Raw genomic sequence first — 11,190 nt, 5'->3', positions numbered from 1 at the left:
AAAATGCAATGTAGGTGGAAATGAAAATTCTATAAATTAAATAAAATAAAAATGCAATGCTTGAGCTTGAGCTTGCTTTAGCATCATCGTAATAGTAAATTTTGATATATCTTTACTTCTCTGTTCTTGTTTATTCACAACAAGATATCAATAGAAGAAGATGGAAATGAAATTCTATAAAATAAAGCAAGTGAATTACCAGCAGAACATTTTAGCAATCCTTTGGCTAAACTTTTCATTTTCATAGTCTTGCTCTCCTGCCTGCATCATTAGAACCAAATTGGCTTGGAACTGCCAGATGCTATAATACGGACAATTCCTGCAAGCCCTGGTGAACATAATTACACAATTACTTTAAAGAATTAATGTCACATAAATTATATATAAAAAAAAATACGATTATCATTATACAAGATAAAATTGATAATTTAGTTTTTAGCATTACTGCAAATGTGTCACAGAGATTTTGTCTCTCAGCAAGTTACACATAACAAATTTTCATACACTAAAAAATAAATTACATTGGGATTTTCTATGATGTGGTATGAAATTTTACAAAAGAGCACATATTTTTTAAAAGTAAATATAGAAATTTCAACAAACTACACTTGTTTTTATTATTATTTAATCTTTAGAAAACAAGTTTAACAGATTTAATAAATATTTATACCATGATTGATTCTATATAGAATTTTAATTTAAAATATAATTATTTTTATTAATTTCATTGCAAGCAACAACGAAGTAAATCAGAGGAGGAGGAGAAATTACCAGCGGAAACCACGTGATGCGGGGAATGTGGGATATCTTATACCAGTCTTCTCCTTCTCTATAACGGTTTTCCAGAAGAGGACATCCCTCAATAGTCAATTCCTGCAGCGTCGACGTTCGAAGGAGGTAATTCGGCAGCACCTTTAATTTGGGGCAATACTGAATTCGCAAGGAAGAAAGACGTGGTATGTCTGTTGTCCTGCGATCTTCTAGAATTGGCAGTTCTTCCAAATTTTTACAAATATAAATACTCAGTTCCTGCAGTGCCGTCATTTGAAGAAGGTAATCCGGCAGCGCCTTTAATTTGTTGCAATAACCAACTTTTAAGGAAGAAAGACGTGGCATGATGGAGATGTTTTCCTTCCTCGTAATCTTGTAATTCCACTCTTCCAATTCATCCAATTCCAAAATTTCGAGTGATTTCAATTTCGGGAAGGCAGTAACTGATGATGATGATGAAGATGAAGATGGGTCATCCTCACTAATTTCTTCTATTCCCAAGAACTCATTACCCACTCTTTTTACACTTTTCAAGTCGCGTAGTTCGAGCTTTTCCAGAGGCAATTTTCCCAATGGAGGCAAATGCTCACAATTCTCGCAGAAGACAAGTTTTAAATCCCTTAGATTGGTTAGTGAAGTCAACCATTTGGGCAAAATGTTGCCTCCGTAGAATATAATCCATAATTCCTCTACATTCAAAGGCGGTTGTAAGGCTTCAAGAAGTTGTTTATCTTTCTCATTCTTCCTCCTCCCTTCTTCGCCTTCCCCATCTACGACTCTACCAAACTCAAGATGCAAACGAAGGAGGTTTTTCTTATTGTAAAGTTGTAACCTCTCAGCCTCATCTACATGCGATACATTACTCAGCCCTTCTACTCTACATTCACGAAGGAGTTGAAGATTTTTCAGAGATTCAAGCCTACACGTATTGTTACCATCAACACCTCCACCCACAACAAACTTTTTTAATGTTCGAAGACTGGTTAATTTGGAAATCCCTACTGGCATGTACTTCAACGAATCAGTTTCACCATTCAGTAAACTCCTCATGTTCTTTAACTTCCCAATCCCCGCAGGCAATTCTCTAAGATCTCGGCACCAACTAATATCTAGCTTTTGTAAATTATATAATTCACACAAAGTCTCAGGCAGTCTCTCTATACATAGTCCAGACAAATTAAGATATTTTAAATGTATCAATTTTCCAACATTTTCTGGAATTTCTCTAATGAAATTTAGGTGAGGTGAGGGTAAGAACAATTGCCTTATAACTAATGCCCTTAAACACGCCAATTTACTAAATAACTCCCGAAGGATGCTATTATTAAGAGACGGAATGACAAAACTTTGGTCATAAATTAGGAGGGTGCGCAATCTATCAAATTCAAAAAAGGACATAGAAAATGAAGCTCCTAGTTGAAAATTTAACCCTAAGTGACGGACTTTGTCACCAAAAGAGTTTATGACTGATTCTTTGGTACCATTAATTTCTAGCCACAGACATTCTTTTCTACTTACAAATTGGGCAAAATCATGTACTATGTCATGTATCTTACAACTCATAATATCATCATCGTCATCATCTTTTTCGAACTCTTGAAAGAAAGAGCGTGTTGCTAAGATGTTGAAATACTCTTCTCCAATCATCTCCATTTCTTCGTCTTCTTGTGCATTAAGGTAACCTTGAGCCATCCACAGATCAATCAATTCCTTTTTATAAATCTTGCCGTCTTTTGGAAAGACAGCACAATATGAGAAACACCGTTTTACCATAGAATTGGAGGGCAAATCGTTATAACTCAACAACAAAGGAGCCAAAAGACCTTGCCTAATCTCTTCTACTTTCCACACTTCACTATCTAAAATTCTTTGCCACTCATTTACTATACTTTTAGAGGACAAGAGATTCCCTGTACGTTTAGAGCACAAGAGATTCCCTGTTACCTTTGCAGCAAGAGGCAGGCCTTTGCACTTGAGTGCAATTTGTCGCGCGATTGGTTCTAATTTTTCACGATCAACAGAAGAATGACCGAAAAATGCGAACCGCTCGAACAACGACCAGAATTCCTCTTCAGGCAATGGCTTAATGGAGATAATATTTGTTGATCTCATCATACGGGCAACTGACTCATTACGTGTGGTAACCAAAATTTTACTTCCATGGTCACTCTCCGTTAGACAACTGAAGAATGGTTGCCATTTATCGTAATTCCCATCCCATACATCATCTAAGACAAGAAAAACTCTTTTTCCTTTAATTGATCCACTGATATGGTTCATAAGAGATTGGAATTCGCTTGAACCAGAAGCTTCTTTTGACTCGCCTAGACCTTCAATGATTGCTTTGGCGACCCTCATCTCATCAAAAGTGTCTGATACACACACCCATATAACGTTTTCAAAATTTCTTTTCACCTCATCATTATTATAGGCTAGTTGTGCAAGAGTGGTTTTACCTATACCCCCTAACCCAACTAGTGAAATGACATGAAGGCCTTTTTGTTGTTCACTACTTTCACACAACAACTTGCTTAAGAGCTCATTTTTCTCATCAACTCTACCGCAAACCTCTCCCTCATCAATCAAGGAGATGGTTCGCACTCGCTCTGGTTTCTTAACATTGTTACTCACATTCTCAACAAATTTAAACATATCTTTTCGAGTGGCAATACCATCTAGCTTTTCACTGATTTCGCTAATCTTGACAGCAACATCATCACGAAGAATGAGTTGTTTGAAACCACCTAAGTAGTTTGAGGCAGCACGAAAGAAGGAACATACCTTCTTCTTAGGAGGAGCAAGAGCAAGAGCATCGTCATCATCAAGGCCCTCAATCTGCAATTTGAGCCTTGCAGTGGTCCACTCCTCCAACACATCTTCCATGTCGTAGGATGCGTCTCTGAGCTGATCCAGCCAAACAGTAACAGCTTTGTCCTGCTTCATTTGCCTCTGCTCTGCATCTTCCAGCACAGCTTGAATGGCTTGCAGATTGGTGGTAAGCTTTCCCACTTCTTGTTCGACACCCGTCACAAGCCTCCACTTTTCTTTCATCCGATCTTGAGCAATGGAATTCAGCTGGTCCAAGAGAGCGGAAACGATCGCATCAGCCATTCTGATATTAGATCAAATGGAAAATGCTGCAATTGCTTTTCTTGCTGCTAAAATGCTCAGAGGAAAGTAGGTTTTATGTATTCTGTGAGAATGTTCATTCAAGCATGTTTGCATTCTTCTTATACCATATGAGATATTTAATTTTTACCCTCGAGTCAATGTCAATGTGAACGTTCTTTTGTGCTGCAAATTAAAGGAGTCCCCACAGGAGTCACCGTCCGGGGCTAGCTTTCTGCAGAGTACACAGCATCAGCACTTGTGAAATTTCTTACATTTGTATTTAGTTACTTGCTGCTCTTAAGATAATTAGTAACAAAATATTTGTAAACTGCAACAAAAAGCTTTGTGCAATCTATCTATGAATCTTGTGAGTTCACATATAATACAGTCGATTTAAAATAGTCATAAATTTTTTTTATTATAAATATTAGTATATTTTTAATGGTATAATATATATCGATGAAACTATATAGAGTAATTTCGCCTAATTGTATAAATTCATTATGAATATCATCACAAATTTGTATTTGGTCGGGACCGTGCGAGTGAAATTTTTGATAAAATCATCTCCTGACAATTTATTTATTATATTTTTCAATTTATCCATACTAACGTATGGATCCATTCCTTTTATTATCAGGTAGGCCAAAGCCATTTGGTCATTTGAAAAAGTATGTGATTCCGTTTTAGTCTATTATGTCACGACAAAAAGAGAATTGGAAAATATAACATTCTCAAATTAATTTGTAGTGGAAAAGAGAAAAATAAGACAAACGTTGGAAAAATCATGCAGCCGACCCTTTTTTCTATCTGATTGCGCAATATTAGGTAGGCGAATGCGACTTCATCGATATCACACAGCAGTGGTTCTGTCATTAATTTTTTTCTTTTATTTAATGAAGAAAAGGAAGAAAAGATAGCACATGTTATGATTATTGTGAAATTTCCATCCCTTATATAAATTCTCAAATTTATTTAAATTGTGAGTCATAGAAGTATATTACCTAAACTATTTTATCAGGCTATGTTCGGATACTAGGATTAAGTATGGAATTGGACTAATTTTGTGATTATATATTTATATCATATTTGGTAAGCTTAATTGAATTGGACTAAGGGACTAAATTTAAGTTTAATCCTAAAATTATGGGATTAATAATCCTAATTTACACATTCCATTAGTTGGGACTTGGGATAAGATTAAGATTAAAGAAAAAAATTATCCATTTATGAGACTTTAATTTATGTCATTATTGTTTATTTATACTTAATATTAATTAATTAATTAATATTAATTAATTTATTTATTTTTTAATTTATGATTTACTTAAAATTTATTTTTATTTATTTCTATCATCTGATTAAATTAGAACTTTACTTCTACTAACTCTTGAGATTAATTTTTCATTACTTGCGTATTTGATAATTTGCCAATAAAATTAACCATTTAATAATTTCTTGCATTATTGATTGTATTAAATTTAATAATCACTAATATAATATTAAAAATAATCATGAAAATTAATAATACCATCAATTAATAATTTTATATACTTTTTAAATATTTGATAAGAATTTGATAAAAATTAATTAAGTATTTAAATTTTTATTTCATTTTTTTATTTATTTATTTTATTATGGATACCCAATAACTTACAATATGATTAATTTTCTTATTCAGACTACTCAGCATCAGCTCCTGTAAAATTTCTTACATTATAAGCAACAAAATATTTATAAACTACAACAAAAGGCTTAGATCAATCCACCGATGAACCTTCTGAAGTTATATATAATATATTAATTGTTGATCTAGAATAGTCTTAGTGGATAGATTTTTTTTTTTATAAATATCAATAAATCTTTTATCGTTTAATAGATATTGATGAAATTATATGGAGTAATTTCGCCCAATCATATTAATTCATTATGAATTTCAGCACAAATTTATATGCGATCTGGACCGTGCAAGTGAAATTTATTTACTATACTTTTCAACTTTTTATCAGGTAGGGAAAAGCAAAAGCCATTATCTCATTAATTGATTTGGTCATTTGAGAATGTAACTCTATTATGCCGTGACAAACTCCAAGATCTAATTTAGAGAGCGACTCAAATAATGTTAATTAGTAATTTATTACATCTACAGTTAGATAGATACTTTGTTTGAGAAAAAAATAAAATCAGTTTTATAATGATTTTAATTACAATAAATATCATGCTGTGGTCTATGACTTATCTGATATTATAGAGAAAATATGTGAAAGATAATAAATCCATTACGAATTTTATCACAAATGAAATTTATTTATTATATTTTTCAATTTAACGTTAACGCATGGACCATTTTTTTGTCTATATGGATTATGGCCGACAACTTTTGTTATCAGGTAGGAAAAAGCCATTGTCTCATTAATTCATTTGGTCATTTGAAAAAGTTGTGGCTCTGTTTTAGTCCAGGGTCAATACATAACTTTATTATGTCATGACAAAACTTCAAAATCTAGTTTAGAGTGCGACTCAAATAATGGTAATTAGTAATTTATTATATCTACACAGTCGGATACTTTGTTGAGAAAAAAAAAATAAAATATATCCCATAATGATTTTAATAAATATCATATTATTGTCTACGTACTTAGGCCATCTCTAATGTAGTATTAAATCTAACACCAAATCACCTTTTGTATCATTTTTAGTGTAAAATATTTTTCTAATGTAACACTAAAACCAACACCAAAATAGTATTGCACCAAATATGGTGCAACACTATTCATTTGGTGCTAGGAAAAAAAAGTCCCAAATATCCTTACTACTTTTTCTTATTTACATATATATCCTATTTTATATAATATTTTAAGTTATTATTATTATTATTATTATTGTTATTATTTTTATTTCATTTTTTAATTTTTGAATATTATACTAAAATTTTAAATAAAAAATATTCAACACAAAAGTTAATAATAAAAATAAAATGCCAAATTTAATAATTTTCTATATTTCTTTTGTTAATCGATATAAAATTATTTATTACTTAATTATCTATATTAATAGTAATATTTATTGTGTTAATTGAATTAATTCTTGAGAATTAAAAGAATAAAAAGAAGAATATTCTTTTTGGTGTAAAATTTGGTGTAAATGGGTTGGAGATGAAATAATAATTTGGTGTGAAAAAAGTACATTTTTGGTGTTGGTGTTACACCAAAATGGTATTAAGCATTGGAGATGCCCTTACCTCATATTACAAAGAAAATATGTGAAAGATAACTAAATTGCTTTGGAGAACTGTTCTAATGAAATGAAATTATATCAAATTACCAAGGATTTAGTTAACCTCTCAAGAAGTTTATTTGCTTCACTTCTCGAGTTTAAAATTCGAATGTCAGAAAAGATAAAAGGTTAAAAAATTATTTTAAATATTATCCACCCTTTTACTATTTTAATATACAGAAAGAAAGAATTACTTATTTTTAACAATAGCAATCGGGGGCATAATATATCTGATGGATTTTTCTAAGGAACAAAGCTTATTATATCTCCTATCAAAAATGTCATTTTTTTGTCAGGAAAAGGACATCTATATCCCCAAAGTTTTGAAAAATGGTACCAACATTCCCAAGTTTTCAAAAAGAGACACTAAGACTCATTTTTATTACAATACCCTTTACCTTTATTATCCCAAAAATTAACTTTAATTTTTTTTATAATAAATAGAAATATAATATTAAAATAAATGTAATAATATATACATTTTAAAATAACTTCAATATTTAAAAATATTTTAATATTCTACAATCTATTAATATATTGTATTATGTTAAAGAAAATTTTATGATAAATATAAACATAATATTAAAATAAATGTATTAAAATTTAAATTATTATGTAAAATAATAATTTTAACATGAGACTTTTTTAATTGTAAAATGTATTTAATGCAAATATTTATTTAAAATCTCTACCATAAATACAAATATATTATTAAAATAATTATAATATAATAATTTACATATTTAAATTTATTTAAATATTAAATATTTTAATATTATTAATCTACTACGTAGATTAGATTATTTATATAATATTTGTGTTTATAAAAAATTTACAAGTTAAATTTTTCAGGATACTAAAGGTAAAGGGTGTAATGGTCAAAAGGGAGTTTTGGTGTCCTTTTTAGGAAACTTGGGAGTGTTGGTTACTATTTCTCCAAACCTTGGGAACATAAATATCCTTTTCCCTTTTTTTATTTTAAACAAGTCGCAACTAAAGATTAAACTGTCATATATTCACAAGATATTCACCACAAAAGTTGTAGGAAATTTCTTCTTCCTTGAGCGGAAAATACAAAAGAAAAACATAGTTGGCAATTTCACTAGCAAAACTAATATTTTGTTTCATATCCAGGGGCAGAGCTCAAGGTAAATCTTCATGAGGCCCAAGTTCAAATTTCAAATGTTAGCTGGGAATTAATTTTAGGCAATTTTTTCTATTTATAGCTAGTATATAGTTATTAGGTATTCCAAAATTGGAGAATTTTGTGATTGATAATTGAAACGGTATTGCAAGTGAAAACAAAATGAAAAAAACAATGAACAAAATAAAAATCAAAGAGGTAGGCCCAAACTTACCAAACTTTTAAAAAAGGCTATGAAAAATAATTAACAAAATAAAAATCAAACAATCAGGTTACTTTGACTTTATTTTACAAAATATACAATTAAAGTTTCATTATATATATAAGTTTATATATCGAGTATTTAAGGGTCAAATCAGTCTTTTTATATCTAACTTTTAATATTTCATTTAAAAACCTCAAAAGTTTTTCAAAGCCTATAGGGTGATGGTCCCCTTTAGGAGTGCGTAAATTTGTGTTTAGATCAACCTGATTGGGTTTCGGGTTGATTGACTTAGAATATTCAGATTGGATTAGATCAAATCAAAACTTTGGGGTTGAGTATGGATCAGATCAAGTTATAATTATATGCGGCCAAGATTGGATTTGAGCTAAAATCGAATTCGGGTCAATTATGATGGATACGGATAATGTTCGGAACAGGGGTAATTTTGAGCCTTTTTATGTTTTGATTCTTTTTCAAAATTATCTCATTTTAGTTCATTTTTACTAATTTTTTAAAAAATGAAAACTACTACTATGAAATCAAATGAACAAAATTTAAAATAAACTACTACTATCGGATCGGATTGGATCACCATTTCTTTGCCTTCTCCTATACTAAGGTAACATTAAGTCATCCATAGGGTAATTAGTTCCTCTTTATACATGTTGTAGTCTTTTGAAAAGACAGCACAATATGAGAAAAATCATTTTACCATGGATGGCAAAGCAATATAACTCAACAATAAAGGAGCCAAAAGACCTTTCCTTATCTCTTCTAGCTTCCACATATCACCATCTAGAATTCTTTTCTATTCTTCTACTACTCTTTTAGAGCATAAGAGATTCCCTATTACTTTTGCAACAAGAGCAGGCCTTTGCACTTGCATGCAAATTTTAGACCGATTGATTCTAAATTTTATGATCCTCAAAGGACCAACTGCTACCTGCTTTTATATTTCATGCAATCAATGAACTAATGTCGTATCAATTTATAAAAAATAAATTTGTATGAAAATTTATCATCATTTATTTTTCACAGCAACTCATAAAGTCTAAGAGTGAGACTATTTTTTAATGAAATACATGATATGAAGCTCCTTAGTTTTGGAAGAAAATACGACATGAAGTTCCTTAGTTTTGGAAATAAATAGTTAATTATAGAGCTACATTACCACCAATCTCATTACTAACCATAAACTACATAAACATAATACACAATTATTAGCTATTTATATATCGAACCAGAAACATCAAGTGCTAAGTCTTTTTGGCTCTACAATGCCTTGTTGGTGCTCTTGTGCGCCTAAAGTAATCCACAAATTACAAAATTTATCTTCGTACCACTGTACCATATGTTGGAAACATTAATTTAAATAAAATAAACAAATCTTTAAATTAAATTTAGCATAAATAAGGATAGAATGATGGAAATCTTACTCTCTTTAGTGAGAAATCCAAGTATCCAACTTGTTTACTTGAATTACACATCTCTCACTCTAAACACACACTTTCTCCTTCTCTCTCTCTCTACACTTTCCACCTTTAATTTGTACGTCAATGAGTCTTCCCAAATGAATTTAGGGTTGAAACACTCCAAAATCATCTCCCCAAATCAAGATTTTACAAGACCTAATCCTTAACTCGTCATATAGCCTAACCCTTGAATTTTTCCCATTTCATCTTCTCTCAACAAGTAAATGCTTGTTTAGTTCTTATAATTTCAAAAATATCTCAAAATACCTTTATAATTAAATATATTACATTCTTGCACTTACTTTCTATTTGCTTTTACAATAATACCTTGCAATAATATTCTTGACATTAATTAATTTATCTATAAAAGTTTAATTAGCAAATTAACTAATAAATATCAATATGAAAGAACTAATTGCCAATAATTTATTTATAAATAAATCAATATTATCCAACTTAAAGAAATTTTTAATATATTTGCAACAATTTTACTAATAGTTATTTTATAAAAAATTAATTTACCAAATTAATCCTAAAAGTAAAATAATAACATAAAAATTTGTGGAATTTTTTATGTTACTTTTAAGGCGAATTTGATAAATTAATTTTTTTTGCTTTTCATTGATATCCTCAAAAAGGTTAGAATATTGTTGCAAGGGTAATATTATAAAAGGAAAGAAAAAGTAAGAGTAGAAATATAGCATATTTAACAATGAGGGTGCCTTGAGGTATTTTAAAATATATGGCTCAAAATATCTAGTTTAAACAAGCTTTTACTCACTCTCAAGCTTCTCTTAGAAAATGGTAAATGTTTCCTACAATATTATCTTTATTTTCAAATACACCTTTATTCATATTTATTATACATTAAACAAATCATATTGAATGGTAAAAAAAATTTATTAAAAACAAGAAATATACGTCTTGATATGAATAAAAAAATTAATAATAATTTTTTTGTATTTTTTGTTTTATAGACATTTTCTTATAATAAATATATAAAATACAAAAGTACAAGAAAAATATTTTATTATTAATTTATAATAATTTTCTTATATATGTATTATTAGAAAATGTTTGTAAATAAAAGAAGTACAAGAAAAATATTTTACTATTAATTTTTTATTCACATCAAAACATATATTTATTGTTTTTAATATTTAATTTTTTATTTTAGTTTTCATTCACATGTTTTATTTAATTTATAATAA

At 29.3% G+C, this 11,190-nt stretch overlaps 1 protein-coding gene across 1 annotated transcript; it reads right to left on the bottom strand.

Annotated features, from left to right (window-relative positions):
* Positions 1 to 301: 301 nt before the first annotated feature.
* LOC112097925 (disease resistance protein RGA2-like) lies at positions 302 to 3,882 on the bottom strand. Its single transcript, XM_024183515.1, has 2 exons — positions 772 to 3,882; positions 302 to 328 (listed from the first exon to the last, which is right to left on the bottom strand). The coding sequence occupies exons 1-2, from the start codon at positions 3,880 to 3,882 to the stop codon at positions 302 to 304; spliced, it is 3,138 nt and encodes a 1,045-aa protein (XP_024039283.1).
* Between the last annotated feature and the right edge of the window lie 7,308 nt (positions 3,883 to 11,190).

This window comes from Citrus clementina, unplaced genomic scaffold (assembly GCF_000493195.1).
Source record: "Citrus clementina cultivar Clemenules unplaced genomic scaffold, Citrus_clementina_v1.0 scaffold_5, whole genome shotgun sequence".
Taxonomy (NCBI): Eukaryota; Viridiplantae; Streptophyta; class Magnoliopsida; order Sapindales; family Rutaceae; genus Citrus; species Citrus x clementina.
Note: the sequence above shows the minus strand (reverse complement) of the source record. Positions and strands in the feature narration are given on the sequence as shown.

Excerpts from the sequence above, each read along its gene's own strand:
- LOC112097925 (XM_024183515.1), bottom strand. The coding sequence starts at position 3,882 with ATGGCTGATGCGATCGTTTCCGCTCTCTTGGACCAGCTGAATTCCATT. Across the intron at positions 329-771 it reads GCATCACGTGGTTTCCGCTG|GGCTTGCAGGAATTGTCCGT; the intron begins GTAATTTCTCCT and ends TATGTTCACCAG.